The sequence below is a fragment of the Mastigoproctus giganteus genome, chromosome 1 (genome assembly GCF_048544385.1).
Source record: "Mastigoproctus giganteus isolate SK-2022 chromosome 1, ASM4854438v1, whole genome shotgun sequence".
Taxonomy (NCBI): Eukaryota; Metazoa; Arthropoda; class Arachnida; order Uropygi; family Thelyphonidae; genus Mastigoproctus; species Mastigoproctus giganteus.
The window spans coordinates 157694599-157714075 of NC_143575.1; the positions used below are offsets into that span (position 1 = coordinate 157694599).

At 38.4% G+C, this 19477-nt stretch overlaps 1 protein-coding gene across 2 annotated transcripts in view; it reads right to left on the reverse strand.

Annotated features, from left to right (window-relative positions):
* Window positions 1–19477, reverse strand: part of LOC150091211 (hemocytin-like) — a 1750539-nt gene that overhangs the window by 116641 nt on the left and 1614421 nt on the right. For both annotated transcript variants that reach the window (XM_090374755.1, XM_090374750.1), the window contains one exon: window positions 8113–8235. In XM_090374755.1, the coding sequence (XP_090230881.1) occupies window positions 8113–8235 (123 nt within the window). The remainder of the gene's footprint in view (window positions 1–8112; window positions 8236–19477) is intronic.

Sequence of the window (19477 nt, forward strand, 5' to 3'; positions counted from 1 at the left end):
GACAACTTAGTTGATTTCAATCCTTCTAAAACTCAGTCTTGTCTTATACCTCGCAAAAAGGATTCTTCTGCTCCTATGCTTATCTTTGGTGACACTCCGATTTTTAGGAAAAATGATATATCTCTGACTTCTAGTCTCTCTTGGCACAAGCACATTACAAATATTGCTTCCTCTACATCTAAAAAACTTGGTTTTATCTTTCGCTCTCTCCGTTACTTTTCTTCAAAACAGCTGTTCACTCTTTACAAATCGTAAATCCACCCTACCATGGAATATTGTTCCCACTCTGGGGTGGTGCCCCCAAAATGTCTCTCCGGCTTCTTGATTCCATTCAGAAGAGGGCAGTAAGGTTAATTAAAGATTCATCTCCAACAGAGTTTCTCCACTCGCTGTCTCATCAACGTACTGTTTCTACTGCATGCCTTTTCTACAGATACTTCCATGGTCACTGTTCTTCTGAATTGGCTTCTATAATTCCTGCTCTCTCATTCAAAACAGTTTGAACATGTGTCGCTACCAGCCAACATCCATTTACTGTCCAACTTCAAATTTACAGAACCAACTTTTCATCTTCCTCGTTTATTCATTCAACTGCCATTTTCTGGAACAACCTTCCTTCATACGTATTTTCTGAAAATTATAGTCTACAGAAGTTCAAGTCCATTGTCAACAAATATCTTCTTTCATCTTCTTAGCTTCCAACCCAAGCACGGTATTAAGTACTATAGGTTCTAATACCTCTCTGTTTCTTCATTGGACTCAGAGAAGGTCCCCATGGGGACCTTCTCTGAGTCCAATGAAGCTCTTATAATTAGGGCTAAAGGTCTGCTTACTTCCTTTGCTGCCTCCTTTAATATAACTGGATAGAACCTGTCCACCTCAGGTGCCTTCCTTATGTTTAACTTCAACAATTTCTCCTCTGCTTTGCTCTCAGGTTTTACAAAATCACTTAGCTCCCTGTTAGCATTTGATAATCTTCTGGCACTCCCCTCATTGAATAACTCCTAACGTGTGAATGTAGATGCAAAATACTCATTCAGTTTATCAGCTACCTGAGCATGATCATCAATAGTCAGCCCATCTATATTAAGTGGTCCAATATGATTCATCCTTTTCCTTCTAGAGTTTACATAAATAAAGAACTCTTTGCTGTTTTTCTTTGCATTCTTTGCCAAAGATTTCTCATAATCTGCCTTCACCTGTCTAACCTCCTTTGTGACTGGATTACAGACTAGTTTATACCTGGCATAGGCTTCTGTGTCACCTGATACAGATATGCATCACATACATTCTTTTTCTCTGCCACGAGCCTCATTAATTCAAATGACATCCATTTAGGCCTAAACCTTGAACAATATTTCTTAGTTGGAATGAAAAGCCTGGTAGTCTACAAAATTAAGTCCCTGAAGGTGTCCTATTTAGAATTCAACATTGGTAACATTATCAAATACCCTTTAGCCTTGATGGTAGTTACAACTTTAAGTAATTCCCACATCAGTACATTGTGATCACTGTCACCCAGTGGTTCCTTTATTTGCAAATTCTTAATGCATGAATAATCACTGCTGATAATCAGATCAAGAGTATTACACCCTCTGGTTGCCTCTCAAACATGTTGCTGTAGAAAACAGTCATCCAATAAATCCACAAAATTCTTGCTGGCCTGCGAGTGACCAACCTACAAGTTCCAGTCAATATCTGGAAAGTTAAAATCTCCCATTATAATTATGACAATCTGATTTACTGGCCCACTATTTCTCTGCACAGTTACTCATTGTACTCATCAGATTCATCAGGCCTATAAAACACACCTACTCTCATTTCTCCTTTCCCAGTGCTTATTTCACACCAAACAGACTCAACACTGCATTGTCCACCCATGTCAACTGGATGCACTTCCTTAGATTTTGTGTTTCTTTACTAACAGCATAACCGCTCCTCCTTTTCTACCCTGTCTATCTGTCCTTTCTGTACACATTGTACTCCCCAAATTCCAATTCTGCACTGCTTATATCTGTGTGACACAATGTCACTGATATCCCAACAATATCTGCCTTTGATATCTTGATGAGCATTTCAAATTCATTAATTTTATTTACTATACTCTTAGCATTGGTGTACATGCAAGTATACATGCACCTGTTCCTACTCCTAGCCACTCTAACACATCTCATGTATTTACTTGTTCCACTATGACTTCCAGCAGTCCTGGAAATCTCCATTACCTTGCTTTCCAGGCTGGTATTCACTCTAATAGAATTAGTGCAAGAATCACTTTTGCCTCTGCCTGCAGCCACTGTTAACCTTTTAGTCTGTATATTCCCCCATGCTAACAGTTTTCCGACCCACCTAACGCTGCTTTGATAGCATCATCAAATATTCTTGCACCCTTTCTATTTAAGTGTACCCCATCCCTGTAGAAGCAGTCACTCCTGTCAGCAAGCACAGACCAGGCTGAAAAAAATTCTACCCCTGGAGCATTGCAAATTTTTTCACGGCCGAATTGATCAACAAGGCTCTCATCATATACTCCCTCCTATCATGTCTGGGCAGAATTGCAGACACTTTCACATTCAACCCTACCTTCTAACTGGCTGTTCAATCCCTGAAAATTGAGGAAAATGTGGACTACGTAAGGACAGCAGTTTGAAGTGATCATTGTTTAAGCATTAGAATGGTTGCATAAGAACTCAATATGTACAAAGAAACAGACAAATTTTAACTGAAAATATAGGCATGAGAAAAATTTGTGCAAATGTGACCAAAAAATGAAGATCAAAGAATGAGAAAACCCCAAGTTAGTGAAGATGTTCTGAAAACAATTGAAGATTCAGACTTTGTGTACTGTAATTTCTTGCAATGAAAGTTGGCTGATCTAGTTTGACAGAAATTAAAAAACAGTCAATGCAATAGAAGACAAAACAATCCTCAAAACAAAAAAAAAAAAAAAAAAAAAAAAAAGCAAGAATGTCAAAATCAAAAATGAAAACCATGCTTCTTGTTTTCATCAATATTCATCAGAGTGTCAATGAAGCATACTACATTATAGTTCTGACAAGGCTGCGTGAAAAAATTTGAAGGAATGGTTGGATACTTTATCAAGACAATGCTTAAACACACAATGCACTCTCTGTTTGTCAGTTTCTGGCCAAAGAAAGTGTGTGAGTGAAAAATGAGTCCTGCTTGCCAGACCTAGCCCCTTATGACTTTTTTTTTTCTATTTCCTAAACTGAAAAGTGTATAATTTAAGACAACGATTTTCAGATCATTGAAGACATTCAGAAAAAAAATGACTGAAGTGTTAAAAGGGATTACAAAAGATGATTTCCAGAAATTTTTCTGTGCTTGGAAGAAATGTATGGAAGAGCAGGTGCATACTCAAGGAAATTATTTTGAAGGGGATAACTTGTAAAGCATGAAATATTTCATTATATTTATTTTATTGCAGCATTCTTGTGTTGTTATTTAAGAGCCACACCTTGTAAATAATCCCAGAATTCCCTGTAACTTGACAGCTTTGCTATTTATATACTGTGCCATTCGTAATAATAATAATAATTATTGTTATTCATAAGCTGATAAAGAGAAACTCTGCCTAGAAAGTTCCTTACCTCTGTTTTATTGAGTTTAATTGATTTTGTATATTTTTAGCACTCATAGTATACTTTTCTTATTTTTTAAATATTATTTTGAATTTATTTTATTTTTAACCTATTTCTGTATATTTATTTTAATAAAGTTTATTTGGCACAATATAATAGTGTAGCTTAATTTAATTTATTATGGTACTCACCTTTTTATGATCTGCATTGATGTTAGAATAAAATGGATGGTAATTTTAAATTGAAGTTAGCGTGAATAAGTTAAGATTTAAAAACAGGATTAAAATATGCGCAAGGAAGTAGAAGTGCACGTCTTCGTCCTTGGTTGTCAACGTTGAAATTGGAACAATTGAAGTTACATGGTTGAAAACAGAAGGCCAATAGCCATAACAAGTGGTTTTTGTTTTACACGTCTTCAGTTGGCAATGGTAGAATGAGAGTGAATGCGTGTATTTAAGAAGAATAAGTTCCCGTGATGCTCCTGGATACACGTGGGAATCTCAGGTGCATGAGATTCCAGACTGGTGGCATATTGTGTTAGTTATAAATGGTACTTTAAGAGATCTACAATTTTTGTAAAGTTTATTTGGTTGTTATAATTTTTACTGGCAATATTAGTAATTTTAGGTCTAATTGTGGATGACAATGTCATTTCTGAACACTGAAGGGAACGAAGCTTCCCCAAGATGGCAATATATAATTTAAATATAACATGGTGCCGTTAATTAACTGCTAAAATGGGCCAATGCTGTTCAAAAATAGAGGTTGAATATTGATATAACTTGCTTTACATTTTTAATCGGAAACTTTTCTTCTATAAACTGTTTGCCTGCTAGTTTAGACTCAATATACATATCTTCAATGATTTGGCACAAAGTTGTTAATTGAGACCATCAAATTTGAGAAGGGTCCAATAAGTCCCAAAATAGATGTAAAAAGCGTTGAGTTATTATTGAATACTTGATTCTATTTCTTGGTGATGTTATTCAATTAAAAACAATGATGGTAATTTTATATTACTGCATGGATAGTGATATTGAATCTAAAGTAAGTTTACCTGCAAGCCTAAATTGCAGTATTCGGAAACTAGACATCTAAAAGGAGATATGATAGAGGTGTATAAAGTTCTGATTGGATTGAGTAAGTTCAATGAAAATGGAATGCTTCCTCTTGCTCAGAGTATACACATGAGGAGACAAATTCAAATTGAGGAAGTATAGTAGCAGAATGGATGTGTGTAAATTTGTCTTCAAGGCAGAGGGTAGTTTGAATAAATTCAAGAACTAAACAAATTTTTTGAGGGGGTAGACAGATTATTCAGGAAAGTTGTTTTATATTTTTATTTTTTGTTTTAGTAATAGTAATAGTAATGGCAGCATGTGATGCAAGACTGCAAGTGTATAAGCTTATGTAGCATCAGGCTAAAAAAAAAATGGAAGTTTGTTCCACCTGTCGTTGTACATTAAGAACATAAGAAGTACATTAAGCCTGATATACCTCCATCAATATCATTGATAAATATATAAAACAACAGTGGGCCCAACACCGAACCCTGGGGACTCCACTAATAACATTAGACCATGATGAGCAGTGTCCATTGATTATCACTCTCTGTCATCTTCCACTCAACCACCCTTTTATCCATTGTAGCAACTTACCATTAATACCATACTGCTCTAACTTGTCAGTAGTCTTCCATGCACAACAGTGACACAAGCTTTCCTGAAATCCTGAAATCCAAGAATATGATATCAAAATTATTTTTGCATCCAGTTCCTTTGTAACCACATCATAGTATCCAATTAAATTTGTCAGACAAGACTTTCTCTTAACAAACCCATGCTGTGTCTGAATTATTACTGCAATCTTGTTTAGAAGATCCAGCAATGCTTCTTTAACCAGTGATTCCATTATTTTCCCCAGAACAGAAGTTAATTAAATGGTCTGTAATTACTTGTATCAACGTTAGATCCCTCGTTATGAATTGGGGATACATTTGCACATCTACAGTCCATGGGACTTCCCCTGAGTCCAAAGATACTCTCATAATTATGGACAAGGGTTTGCTTAGTTTCTTTGCCGCCTCCTTTAATATAACTGGACAGATCACATCAATGTCAGGCGCCTTTCTTATGTTTAACTTCAACAATTTCTACTCCACTTTGCTCTCAGTTGTTACAAAATCATTATGCACCCTGTTACAGTTTGATAAACCTCTGACATTTTCCTCCCTTAATAACTCCTCATGTGTGAATGTAGATGCAAAATACTCATTCAGATTATCAGCTATCTGAGTAAGATCATCAATAGTTGAATCATCGATGTCAAGTGAACCAATATGATTCATCTCCTTCCTTCTAGAGTTTATATAAGTAAAGGTCCTTGCTGTTTTTCTTGGCATCCTTTGCCAAATATTTCTTGTAATCTGCCTTTGCCTGCCTAACCTCCTTTGTGACTTGATTACAGACTAGCTTGTATCTACCATAGGCTTCTGTGTCACCTGATAATTTATATGCATCTCATGTCTTTTTTTTCTCTGCCAAGATTCTCATTTGTTCATCTGACATCCATTTACGCCTAAACCTTGAACAATATTTCTTAATCGTTATGAAAAGCCTAGTAGCTTCCAAGATTAATTCCTTGAATACTTCCCACTTAGAATTTGCTGTTGGTGACATCATTAGTTTGTCCCACTGTACAGAATTTAAAAATTGTCTAAAACCACTGTAGTCTCCTTTACGTAAGCAAAAAACCTTCCCAATATCCCTGATGGTAATAATATGTTTAAGTAAATTCAACATCAGTACACTCTGATCACTGCCACCTAGTGGTTCCTTTATCTGCAAATTCTTAATACAGAAATAATCACTTCTGATAACCAGATCAAGATTATTAATCCCCCTGGTTGCCTCTAGAACATGCTGCTGCAGAAAACAATCATACAATAAATCCACAAAAGTCTTGCTAGTGTGCGAGTGACCAATCCAAAAGTTCAAGTCAATATCTAGGAAGGAAAAATACCCCATTATAACCCATTCTGATTTCCTGGTCCATTCTATTTTTCGGTACCATTGTATTTCTCTGCATTGTACTCATTAGAGTCATTAGGCCTACAACACACTCCTACTCTCATTTTTGCTTTCCCAGTGCTTATGTCACACCAAACCGACTCAACATTGCACTGTCCATCTATGTCAACTGGATGCACACTTTCTTAGATTTTATGTTTTTCTTAATTAACAACATAAACCCTCCTCCCTTGTATCCCATCTGTCCTTTCTGTACACATTGTACTCCCCAAATTCCAATTCTCCCCTGCTTGTATCCACGTGGTACCAAGTCTCTGATATCTCAACAATATCCGCTTTTGATGTCTTGACCAGCAATTCAAATTCATCAAATTTATTTACTATACTCCTAGCATTGGTGTACATGCAAGTATACATACATACACCTATTCTTACTCATAGTTACCCCAATACAACCCATGTATTTACTTGTTCCATGATGACTTTCAGCAGCCCTTGAAATCCCCAGTACCTTGCTTTGCAGTCTGCTGCTCATTCCAATAGAAGCAGTGCAAGAATCACTTTCATTTTTTTTAGTGGCTACAGTTAATCTATTAGTCCCTGTATCTATCCCCAAGCTAGCAGTTTTCCAATGTACCTAACACTGCCTCGATAGCATCAGCAAATTTTCTTGCACCCCTTCTATTTAAGTTTATCTCATATCTATAGAAGCAGTCTCTCCTGGTAACAAGCACAGACCAGTGTAAAATTCTACCTCATGAGCCTTGCACAATCCTTCCAGGGCTGAACTGAGTGATCATATACTCCCTCCTATTGCGTATGATCAGAATTGCAGACACTTTCAAATTTAACCCGAACTCATGACTTTTTTTTTCAGCATTGACCTATACTTGTTAAGTAAATGTTGTTGTACAACACATGTTTTATACGTTGGCACTCTTAATGTCATTAATGCCAATGTGTGCCCTTAAAAGATGATATCTGAAATCTACAACATCATAAACTTTTGCCCCTGGCAAACACCCTGATCCTATTCGACCTATCCTTTTTACCCAATATATTACCCATCTCCCTGAGACTGATGCTGTAGAAGCTTCATTTGCCGCTACTAATACTAATTGTGTTGCTGTCACTGGAGGGAATAGAGCTTCCCTCCAAAAGAGCAAAAAAGAAGAATATAATGCACTAAAATTTTTATTTTCAAAAAATTCATTTAGTGTATGATGGCAAATGATACACTACCCATCGCGTCATAATGCAGTTTTTTAGTTTTCAAATTTTTACTTTTAATTTGTTATACATGGTAAAAATATTGCTGCATGATAATAGAAAGTTGAAAGCTTATTGGGCCAAAATAATTCTGGTCTGTTTGATAAGGCAGGTTATTCAAGAAAAGTTGACAATTATAAAAAAATCTTCGACAATTCATTATAAAATTTTACTTAATACAATCTGATAAGAAATGTAAAGGATATACTTACCGGAGGGCAAGTTGTATTACAAGAAGTTATTCTTTCAATTTTTAAAGCTTCACCATCCAAACCACTTGCACATTTGAATGTTTTGCATTTGTCACCATCAGGTGATGGCCATTCTTCACCAATCTAAGTATGAAAATAATTACTATTAAAAAAGATTATCAAAATTATATACTGGATTGGAGTTGGAGTGAGAAGCTGTTGATTTTAAATAAGTAAGTAATATATTAATATTCTAATATAATGAGTACCAGTAATGAAATGTTCAGTAAAACCAAGTCATTTCCCATCTGACAACTTGTGTATCTTTATGGAAAACTATTTCATCTTAATGAAATCACTACAACAAAAATATCAGTTTAGTACAATGAAAATTCATCCCACTGTGAAAAAATATAATCATTATAACAAAATTTGTAAAAAGAAAATCCTTAAATGGTACGAAGCGCACTTTATGATCTTTGGTCTTTAGCATCTGGTAATACTAAGGAAGTGTATCTAGTTGACATAGATGGACAGTGAATGTTGAGTCAGTTTTGTGTAACATAAGCACAGGGAAAGCAAAAATAAGAGTAGGGGTGTGTTATAGGTCTAATTACTCTGTTGAGTACAACACACAATTGTACAGAGAAATAGTGGGCCAGTAAATCAGAATGTGTTATAATGGGGGATTTTAACTTCCCAGATATTGACTGGAACTTGTGGATTGGTCACTCGCACACTAGCAAGATTTTGTGGATTTATCGGATGATTGTTTTCGGCAGCAGCATGTTCGAGAGGCAACCGGGGAGAGTAATAGTCTTGATCTGATTATTAGCAGAGATTATTCGTGTATTAAGAATTTGCAGATAAAGGAACTACCACCTAGTGGTTCCTAGTGAGTATTTTGCATCTCATACACACATGAGGAGTTATTATTAAGGGAGGAAAATTCCAGAAGTTTATCAAACTGTAACAGGTTGCTTAATGATTTCGTAATAACTGAGAGCAAAGTGGAGGAGAAATTGTCAAAGTTAAACATAAGTAAGGCATCTTACATTGATGGGATCAATCCAGTTATATTAAAGGAGGCAGCAAAGGAACTAAGCAAACCCTTAGCCATAATTATGAGAGAATCCTTGGACTCAGGGAAGTTTCCATGGACTGGAGATGTGAAATGTAACCCCAATTCCCAAAAGGGAATCTAAAGTTGATATGAGTAATTACAGACCAGTTAGTTTAACTTCTGTTCTGGGGAAAATAATGGAGTCACTGGTTAAAAATGCATTGCAGGATCATATAGACAAGACTTTTTTTTTTTTTTTTTTCTATGTGAACCCCAAACACGAGAGGTATTAGAACCTATAGTACTTAGTACCGTGCTTAGGTTGGAGACTGAGAAGACTAAAGAAGATATTTTTTGACATTGGACTTGAACTTCTGTAGATTGTAATTTTCAGGAAATACGTATGAAGGAAGGTTGTTCCAGAAAACGGCAGTTGAATGAATAAATGAGGAAGATGAAAATTTGGTTCTGTGGGTTTGAAGTTGGACAGTAAATGGATGTTGGCTGGTGGCGGCACGTGTTTGGACTGTTTTGAAAGAGAGAGCGGGAATTATAGAAGCCAATTCAGAAGAACAGTGCCCATGGAAGTATCTGTAGAAGAGGCATGCAGCAGAAACAGTACGTCTATGAGAAAGCGAGTGGAGAGACTCTGTTAGAGATGAATCATTAATTAACCTAACTACCCTCTTCAGAATGCAATCAAGAAGCCTGAGAGAGGTTTTGGGGGCACCACCCCAGATGTGGGAACAATATTCCATGGCAGAGCGGATTTGCGATTTATACAGAGTGAGCAGCTGTTTGGAAGAAAAGTAACGCTGAGAGCGAAAGAGAAAACCAAGTTTTTTAGATGCAGAGAAAGCAATATTTGTAATGTGCTTGTGCCAAGAGAGATTAGAAGTCAGGGTAATCCCCAAAAGAGATATATCCTTTTGCCTAGAAATTGGAGTGTCACTAAAGATAAGCATAGGAGCAGAAGAATCCTTTTTGCGAGATATAAGAGAAGACTGAGTTTTAGAAGGGTTGAAATCAACTAAGTTGTCTTTGCCCCACTGGAGAATTACCTGAAGATCGGCATTTAAGGAATTGGTAGCAGATTTTCGAGAGGTTGAAGCTGTTTGAGCAGGACAAAGTTTCTCAAAATGGAAAGTTGAATGCAATGTGCTATCATCGGCAAAACTATGGATAGGATTTCCAGTCAATGGAAGAAGGTCATTGATATATAAGAGGAAAAGAGTGGGGGAAAGAACTGAACCTTGGGGGACACCGGCATTAGTGGAGAAGTTAGAAGACAGAGAGCCATCAACCATCACCCTCAGTGAGCGATCAGAGAGAAAACTGGATAACCAATTACTAAAAACAGATGGCAAACCATAAGATGGAAGCTTGTTTAGAAGACCTTTATGCCAAACACGATCAAAAGCCTTTGAGATGTCAAGAGCAACTACTTGTGTTTCACCGAACCTTTCCATTGAATTAGTCCATAAATGGGTAACATAAGCCAGAATATCACCAATGGATCGACACTGATGGAATCCATACTGGTGATCGTTGATCAGACGGAAGGTTTCTAGGTAGTTTAAGAGTTGGCGGTTAATTGATTTCTCCATTACTTTAGAAAGAGTAGAAGTAATTGCAATGGGACGATAATTGGATGGGAGGGATTTGTCACCCTTTTTAGGAACTGGCTGGATATGAGCAAATTTCCAAGCAGAAGGAAAAACACCTTTAGAATAAGAAAGTGAAAAAAGGCGGCAAAGAATAGGAGTAAGTTCAGGAGCACAGGTTTTGAGAACAAGTGGAGACATACCATCAGGACCTGGAGCTTTCTTAGCATCGAGATTCATCAAAATCCTTCTGATATCCTTTTGACGGAAGACCACAGGAGGCATTGAATGGAGTGTGTTGGGAGTGGTGGGAGGTGTTTTACCAAGATCATTAATACATGAGCTGGAAGAAAAATGGGATGCTAGCAGGTCAGCTTTATCCTTGGCTGAAGTGACAACAGAACCATCTGGTTTGGACAGAGGTGGGAGCAGAGATGGGCAAAAGTTGCGGCCAATAGCTTTGGCAAGAGACCAGAATGCTCGGCTACCATTAGGGCAAGAAGCAAGTTTTCTACTCTTAGCCTGTTCAAATTCTAGTTTGGACTGATTAATAACTGCTTTACAATTGTTGTGAGCTTTGTTGTAGGCAGAAAATGAAACTGAAGAATTAGAAACAAGCCAATTACGATATGCAACATTCTTCTCTTGGACAGCCTTAGCACATTTATTGGAAAACCAAGGTTTAGATAAAGGACGAGATTTTAAAGTGGAGTGTGGGATAAAGGATTCCATTCCTGCAAGAATAATTTCACTGACACGATCTGAGCAAACGTTGACATCAGAAGTTTTGAAACAGTAATCCGACAAAGGAAAAGAAGAAAAGAAGTCTTGCAGGTCATCCCATTTTGCATTCTTGTAATGCCAAACAACACGAGGTTGGGAATAGCCATGAGATAAAGGTTCCATTGGAGAAGAGACAATCACCAAGTTGTGATCTGAAGTGCCTAAAGGAGCTCTCACTTCAACCGTGTACTTAGAAGGGTTGTTTGTGAGAAAAAGATCAAGCGTATTGGCTGTATGATTACGATTGTCCGGTATTCTTGTAGGTAAATGAACAATCTGTGCTAGGTCATTAGTAATTGCAAAAGCCTCAGCATCTCGACCTGCTGGGTCGGTGTGACTAGAAAACGGAAGCCAGCTAGGGTTGTGAACATTAAAATCACCAAGGAAAATTACCTCACTGTTAGGAGAGTTGGACTGGAGAAAGTCAAGTTGCAACGAGAGGAAGTCAAAGATCTCCAAGTGATTAGTAGAGTTGGGAGAACGGTAGAGACAACAGATGAATTTGACACAATGAGGTAGAGAGATTTTAAGCCAGAGAAGATCAAAGAGAGGAGATTCCAAATTGCCAAGTCTCTGACAGGGAATATAAGAACGGACATATGCACAAGTACCTTTGAGGCGAAAGGAATCATACAGCGAATAATTTGGGCATCTGAGATGAGCAGTAGTTGAATCAACCGATAACTGAGATTCTGTCAGAAAAAGTACATGAGGATTGGCAGACTGCAAGTGGAAATGGACATCGTTGAGATTAGAATTGAGACCACATATATTTGTGAAATGAATTAGGAAGTGTTTGGGAGGTTTAGATCTTTTCGCAGATAAGCTTGCTCTATTAGTTTGACAATTCATGGTGTATTCAATAGTAAGAAAAAGTGGGTGGGACATGCTGTATGAAGTAATGAAATTTTTGGATATGGCGTACGTGTGGTAAGAATATACCCAGATCCTTGACATAACGTGGCCTCGATAATGCTCCCCGCATACACAGTACTCGGACTCCCTCCAGTCACTATCTGGCAGAGTAGAGGTAGCAAGATTATACACTAGCTGATCCGGAAGCCTCCTAGAGAGTTACCAATAGGTCCGGTCCGGTCCGGTGTACTAACTAGCGGCCGGCCTGCGAAAACCGTTTTAGAGCTGTACCCTCGAAATGCAGCAATAATTCAGACACAGCATGGGTTTGTTAAGGGAAAGTCTTGTCTGACAAATTTGATTGGATACTATGATGTGGTTACAAAGGAACTAGATGTTAATTTAAATAATAATTTTGATATCATATTCTTGGATTTCAGGAAAGCTTTTGACAACGTTATGGAAGATTACTGTACAAATTGAAGAATTATGGTATTAAGGGTAAGTTGCTACAATGGATAAAAGGGTGGTTGAGTGGGAGAAGACAGAGAGTGGTAGTCAATGGACACTGCTCTTCCTGGACTAATGTTATTAGTGGAGTCCCACAGGGTTTGGTGTTGGGTCCACCGTTGTTTTGTATATTTATCAATGATACTGATGAAGGTATATCAAGCTTAGTGTTGAAGTTTGTAGATGATACAATGGTTGGCAGGGTTGTTAATGATAGTAATGGCAGTGTGCTACTGCAACAAGATCTAGAAAATTTGGGTAGATGGGCTGAGAAGTGGCAAGTGTAGTTTAATTAATATGCAGTACATTGCATTGACAAATGCAACATACTGCATATGGGTAGAAGTAACCCCAGACCAACTGTGTGGTACTACACTTAAGGTGGTAGAAAATGAAAAAGACTTCATATCAGTCAGATATGAAGTTTTGTGAGCAATGCAGACAGTGGGTGGTTAATCACTGGAACAAACTTCCATCTGTCGCTGCGGAAGTTTACAGAAACTGAAATGTCTTAAGGGCTTTAGCCTCAGGCTGCAAGAGATTTAGACAACGTACAAGTTAGTGCAAATGCATCATATTAGTATGCAGCTAAACTCTGAATTAGCAAATATACAAATGCAGCATCATTTAAGTTATATCTCATATTGTGAATACCTTCACAACGAGTTGCCATGACATTGCACTACTTCAAATAAGTAATGCTTCACTAAAGGAGAAGACTGTTGTTACTTATTCTCAGTGGATACCACCACCCAGACGGCATCGTTTCAGGGCTATTTGGCCCTTCTTTGGTTTACCCTAGTTGTTGTTGTTGTTATTTGGCTTAATGACACAAGGGCTACTGAGGCCAAATTGTGTCTGCTCATAGTTTATTTAGTCGAAATATACCACTGTAGATGTTAAATTAAATACTCCTGTATAGGCCAATACATTTTAAATAGATTACAAGTTCTTCTATGTTTGCTTCATTTCCCAGGATATGAGTTAAATCATGTGAGAGGTTCAACCTAGAGACTGACTGAAAAGTGTTTGACTGTATGGTTGAATATAAGGGACAATCAAAGAGGAAATGCCTAACAGTAAGTGACTGTCACAGGATGAACACTGGGGTGGATCTTCTCCCAGTAGCAGGAACAGATGGGTATGATGAGTGTGTCCAATTTTGAGTCTTGCCAGTACCACTTCCTCTCGTCTGTTTTGTCGAAAGCCTGAGAGCCACAGCTTTGGTTCTTGCTTTATCTGGTAAAGTTTATTGTTGTGTTACTTTTCCAGATCTGTGACCAGTTATGGTAACTTGCTTTGCGAATAACAGGCTTATAATCAGTGTCAGGAACCTGAGGATGTTTTGGGACAGCTGGTTGAGGATGATTAGCTGCGAGGTCTGCATTTTCATTTCCTGAAATACCAGAATGGCCAAGGATCCAGCAAGAACTGATTGACTGAGTGGACACACTGCAGGAAAATAGCTGAGAATGAATGTGTTTCAAGGTAGGATGAGATGAGAAATTCTTCCTTATGGCAGAAACAGCACTGACCGAGTCAGTGTAAATTATGGCAGGTGAGATGGAAAGTTCAATAATTTTACTGAGTGCTAATTTGATAGCATATAATTCAGCTGTAAAGACGCTGCAGACTAATGGTAGTGAGGCAGTAACCGTTTGAGAAGGAAAAACTGCAGCAGCACTAACCGTACTGGCTGTTTTGGATCCATCAGTATAGACTTTTCAGGCATGGGAGTTCAGAGTAGTGTGAGCTAAGTGCAACTGCCTGATATTAAAGGAAGGTACAGTATTCTTTCCCCACTCCAGAAAATGTGTATCATGGAAGGAAGAAACATGTGTCCAAGGTGGAACAGGTGCAGTTGTGTCCTGAAAAATATCGCTTAAATTGATATTCTAACTCTGAGAAAGCTCTTTAATCCTGAGTGAACAGGTCTGTTTTCATTTGGCTTGCTGTCATATAACAAATCCCACCGAGTATTATAAAGATACTCCCAACTGGGGCAAGATGGAAGGCTCTGGATCTTAGCAGTGTAGTGCCGAGAGCACTGTGCTGGACAATATTTAGACGTTGTAAAGTAGTGCTCCTGGCAGAGTCATAGACCGGACAACAATAATCTAGCCGTGAATAGATTAAAGTTCTATAAAGATGCAGTAGAGTATACCGATCAGCACCCCATGACATAGCCGAGACTGAGCGCAGTATTCAGATGCTTTAGACATGTATTTCTTAAATGAGAGATGTGAGCTTGGAAGTTCAGCTTGCTATCTAATATCACTCCAAGAAATTTAACGGTACTTACAAGCGGGATTGGAATATTGTTTATTTGTAGTTCCAGATCGGGATGGAGAGCTCGTTTCTTGCAAAAGTGAGTGAAAGTGCATTTCTTTTCTGATAGTCTGTAGCCATTCCGTGAAGTCCACGATTATATTTTGGTAATGGCAAGTTGGAGTTGCCATTTTATGGTGTTCATACTTTGAGACTGATAAGAAATTGTAAGGTCGTCTGCGTATATGTAAGTTTCAACAGTTTTTGGTATATCTTGTTATGCTGCTAACTTGGATTGAAAATAGTGTTGGATTAAGTATCGATCCCTGAGGGACTCCTTCTTCCTGAATATGAGATGTAGAGAGTATATCAGAGCATTTTTATATCGGACCTGAAAAGAATGTAATTGCAGAAAATTTTGAATTATTTTCGGCAAATGGTCCCTAAGCCCCAAGTGGTAAAGGTCCATAATAATCCCATGATGCCATGTAGTGTCAAATGCCTTTTCAAGATCTAGGTTGACCATGACTAGATGTTGTTTCATGACAAAGACATTATGGATATGAGATTCGGCTTTGATAAGCACGCCCAGCTTTGATCTATTCTTCTGAAAGCTATACTGATGATCTGGAAGGAGATTCTCTAACTCCAGGATGTAAGTAAGCCTAGTATGAACCATTCTTTCGAAAATTTTACCCAGACAGCTCGTAAGAGATATTGGCCTATAATTTTCAACACAGGAATGATCTTTTCCTGGTTTTGATAAGCCAATAATGAAAGAATGACACCAGGAAGAAGGATAGGCATTTTCGGAGAATATCCGATTATAAAAGATTAACATGGCACTCAAATCTTCTTCAATTGAATGCTTCAGCATAACGTAATGAACTCCATCTGGGCCTGTGGTGCTTGAAGATCTGTTTAACAATTCTTGAAGTTCTATGAATGTAAAGGGTTGGTTGTACGGGAAAGAGCGGTGCGTGAAAAAGTTGATTTTATATTGTTCTGCACTAGCTTTGATGTTCTGAAATGTGGACCCATAGGAGGCAGAAGCAGAAATTGTAGCAAATGATTCAGAGTGCATTAGCAACTTCTTCAGCTGTAGATAGGTCTTTCCCTTTCCAATGAAGTATTGGAGAGGGCATACAAGCAAATTTCCCATTTAGTGCCTGTATTCTTTTCCAGATGAGGCATGTGTCTGTGTCTTTTGTGATTGTTGAGGCAAAAGCGATCCACGAGTCTCGTTTCGCTTTCCGTCTAATTTTCCTTGCTTTTGCTTTAAGCCTTTTATAAGCAATGAGGTTATTAGTGGTGGGATTCTTATGGAAATTATTCGAAGCTCGGTATTTTTCCTGTTTGGTAATGAAGCAATCTGTATTCCACCAGTGATTTCGGTGATTGTGATATGTCTTGGATTTTGGAATGTAGGTATTTGCTGCAGTCAGAATCTGATTGGTGATGTAAGTATTTACATCATCAATAGGTTCTTTTTTAATGTAAAGTCTGTCTAGAAGTATTTGAGCAGAATAGCCATCCCAGTTCACCTTTTTAAACTTTCAAGAGGATCGTTGATCAGGATTTGGTGTTACCCCTGTTTGTAAGGAGCAAATTATTGGAAAGTGATCACTGTTAAAAGGATCGGTTAATACAGACTACGTCATGATTGGAAAGATGGAAGGTGAGCAAACTGACAAGTCAATTTGAGAAGTAGATCCTGTAGGTAGGAGATACAGAGTTTAATAAATTTAGATCATTATTATTTATAAATTCCTCAATCAACTTGCCTCTTCTGTCCATTGTAGTTGATCCCCACAATGGATGGTGTCCATTAAAGTCACCAAAAAGACAAATTGGATATCTTCAAACAGGCCTATGGGGCTGGGAATTTCCATACTATAATAATTAATGATAAACACCAGCCAAGATTAAACTGAAAATTTACTATGCAATGAAATAATATACAATGATGCAAATAAAATAAAACACTGATTAGATTATAGTTAAAATATAATTTAAAATATAGTTAAAAGCAATAAAATTAATTAAAATAAACTAGGTTAAAAGCGATAAAACAATGAAACCTGGAGCTTTCGGAGAACTGCCGTCTCCTTCTTCAGCAACATACTACTAGTGCTAAGACACATCCTTAAGTAGCCGGTCCATGGCACTCATGCACGTAATCATCAGACACATGATCTACATTCTCCATGCGCGTATCGGAAATGGAAGTGGCTCGGGAGCGTGTCAAACAGAAACGGTCATCCCTTCTGAAGACAACTGCCTCAAACAGGGGGTGTAAACGGATCCCCCTGTCCCTATTAATAGTATTGTGACTGGATGAACCGATTCGCAAGCTCTCGAGCCACTTGCGTTCCCAAAATCCATGGGCGCGGTCAGTAATGACCGCGTCTTCAGGGGAGATCCGATGCTGCTTTTCCCAGAAATGCTCTGCCACAGCAGACCTCGCATAGTTAGCAGTCTTGATAGCGGTCGTGTGTTCCCCCAGACGGTCCTTTAAATGTCGCCCCGTTTCCCCCACATAACACTCCTCACAATCCGGGCACTTAATCTCGTAGACCACATTGCTAGTATGGTCCTGGGCTACGGGATCTTTAACTTGGGATATCACCGTGTGCAACCTCCGACCCGGAAGTTGCACACAGCAAGTCTGGCACTCCCGCAATGCCCGTACAATACGTTCTGAAAGGCCCGGATAGTAAGGAATGTATGCAGTAGCCACAGGGGCAGGCGACTCCCTACGATTGGACTCAACCCTATGAATATATTTGTCCAAGACCCTCTGGGGGTATCCACATTTCCTGAGGTCTCCCGTGACTTTGCAAATTTCTATTTCCTTTTCTTCAGGGGTACTACAGTGGTCCCCACCCTATTCAACAATGCCCTGGCTACACTGTTCTTATGATGACAAGCCTGTGCTGAGCTATAATGAACAAAATGGCCACGGCACATAGGCTTTCTATAGATCGTTGTTTTTAATCTAGATCCATCTCTGCTCACCAAGACATCCAGAAACGGGAGGGACCCAGCTTCTTCCACCTCCGAGGTAAATTGTATAAATGTGGAAAAGCTGTTGAGCAAATTGAGCACCTCATCTTCCTTTCCCTTTTTTAAAATAGTGAAGGTATCGTCCACATATCTCCTCCACTCGCGCATGAGGAAATTCAACTGATGAAAAACCCTAGTTTCCAGTTCCTCCATTGCCAAATTGGCCACAATGGCACTGTTGGGGGAACCCATGGCCGTGCCATGGACCTGCTTATACATAACTTTTTGAAACACCATGGTAGTGCTTGCGAGGCAACATTCAACACCTTTACAAATATCATCAATGCTTAGTAAAGATCTAGCACTAAAGCAATCATCCCGTTCCAAGGCCAATCTTACACAATGCACCCCATGTTCAATGGGGATACATGTGAACAAGGATGCTTAGTAAAGATCTAGCAGTAAAGCAATCATCCCGTTCCAAGGCCAATCTTACACAATGCACTCCATGTTCAATGGGGATACACGTGAACAAGGAATTGGGGGTGTAATTCACATGTATCCCCATTGAACACCCCATGTTCAATGGGGATACATGTGAACAAGGAAAAGGGGGGTGTAAACGGATCCCCCGTCCCTATTAATAGGGACGGGGGATCCGTTTACACCCCCTGTTTGAGGCAGTTGTCCTCAGAAGGGATGACCGTTTCTGTTTGACACGCTCCAGAGCCACTTCCATTTCCGATACGCGCATGGAGAATGTAGATCATGTGTCTGATGATCACGTGCATGAGTGCCATGGACCGGCTACTTAAGGATGTGTCTTAGCACTAGTAGTATGTTGCTGAAGAAGGAGACGGCAGTTCTCCGAAAGCTCCAGGTTTCATTGTTTTATTGCTTTTAACCTAGTTTATTTTAATTAATTTTATTGCTTTTAACTATATTTTAAATTATATTTTAACTATAATCTAATCAGTGTTTTATTTTATTTGCATCATTGTATATTATTTCATTGCATAGTAAATTTTCAGTTTAATCTTGGCTGGTGTTTATCATTAATTATTATAGTATAGACAAATTGGAGTTGGGAGTTGTGTAACGAGATTGTCAAGTTCTGAAAGGGCAAGTGGTAGAGATGGTGGAATATAAATCGAAACAATGGTAACTGAAATACCAACTGCAATCTGAGCTGCCAAAGCGTCTAGGGTGGTTCTTAACTGGATCGGTCTGGATGGTACGTTAGAATTTACAAGAATGGCTACTTCTCCACGGGCAGGAGACTCTGGGCTTCTATCTC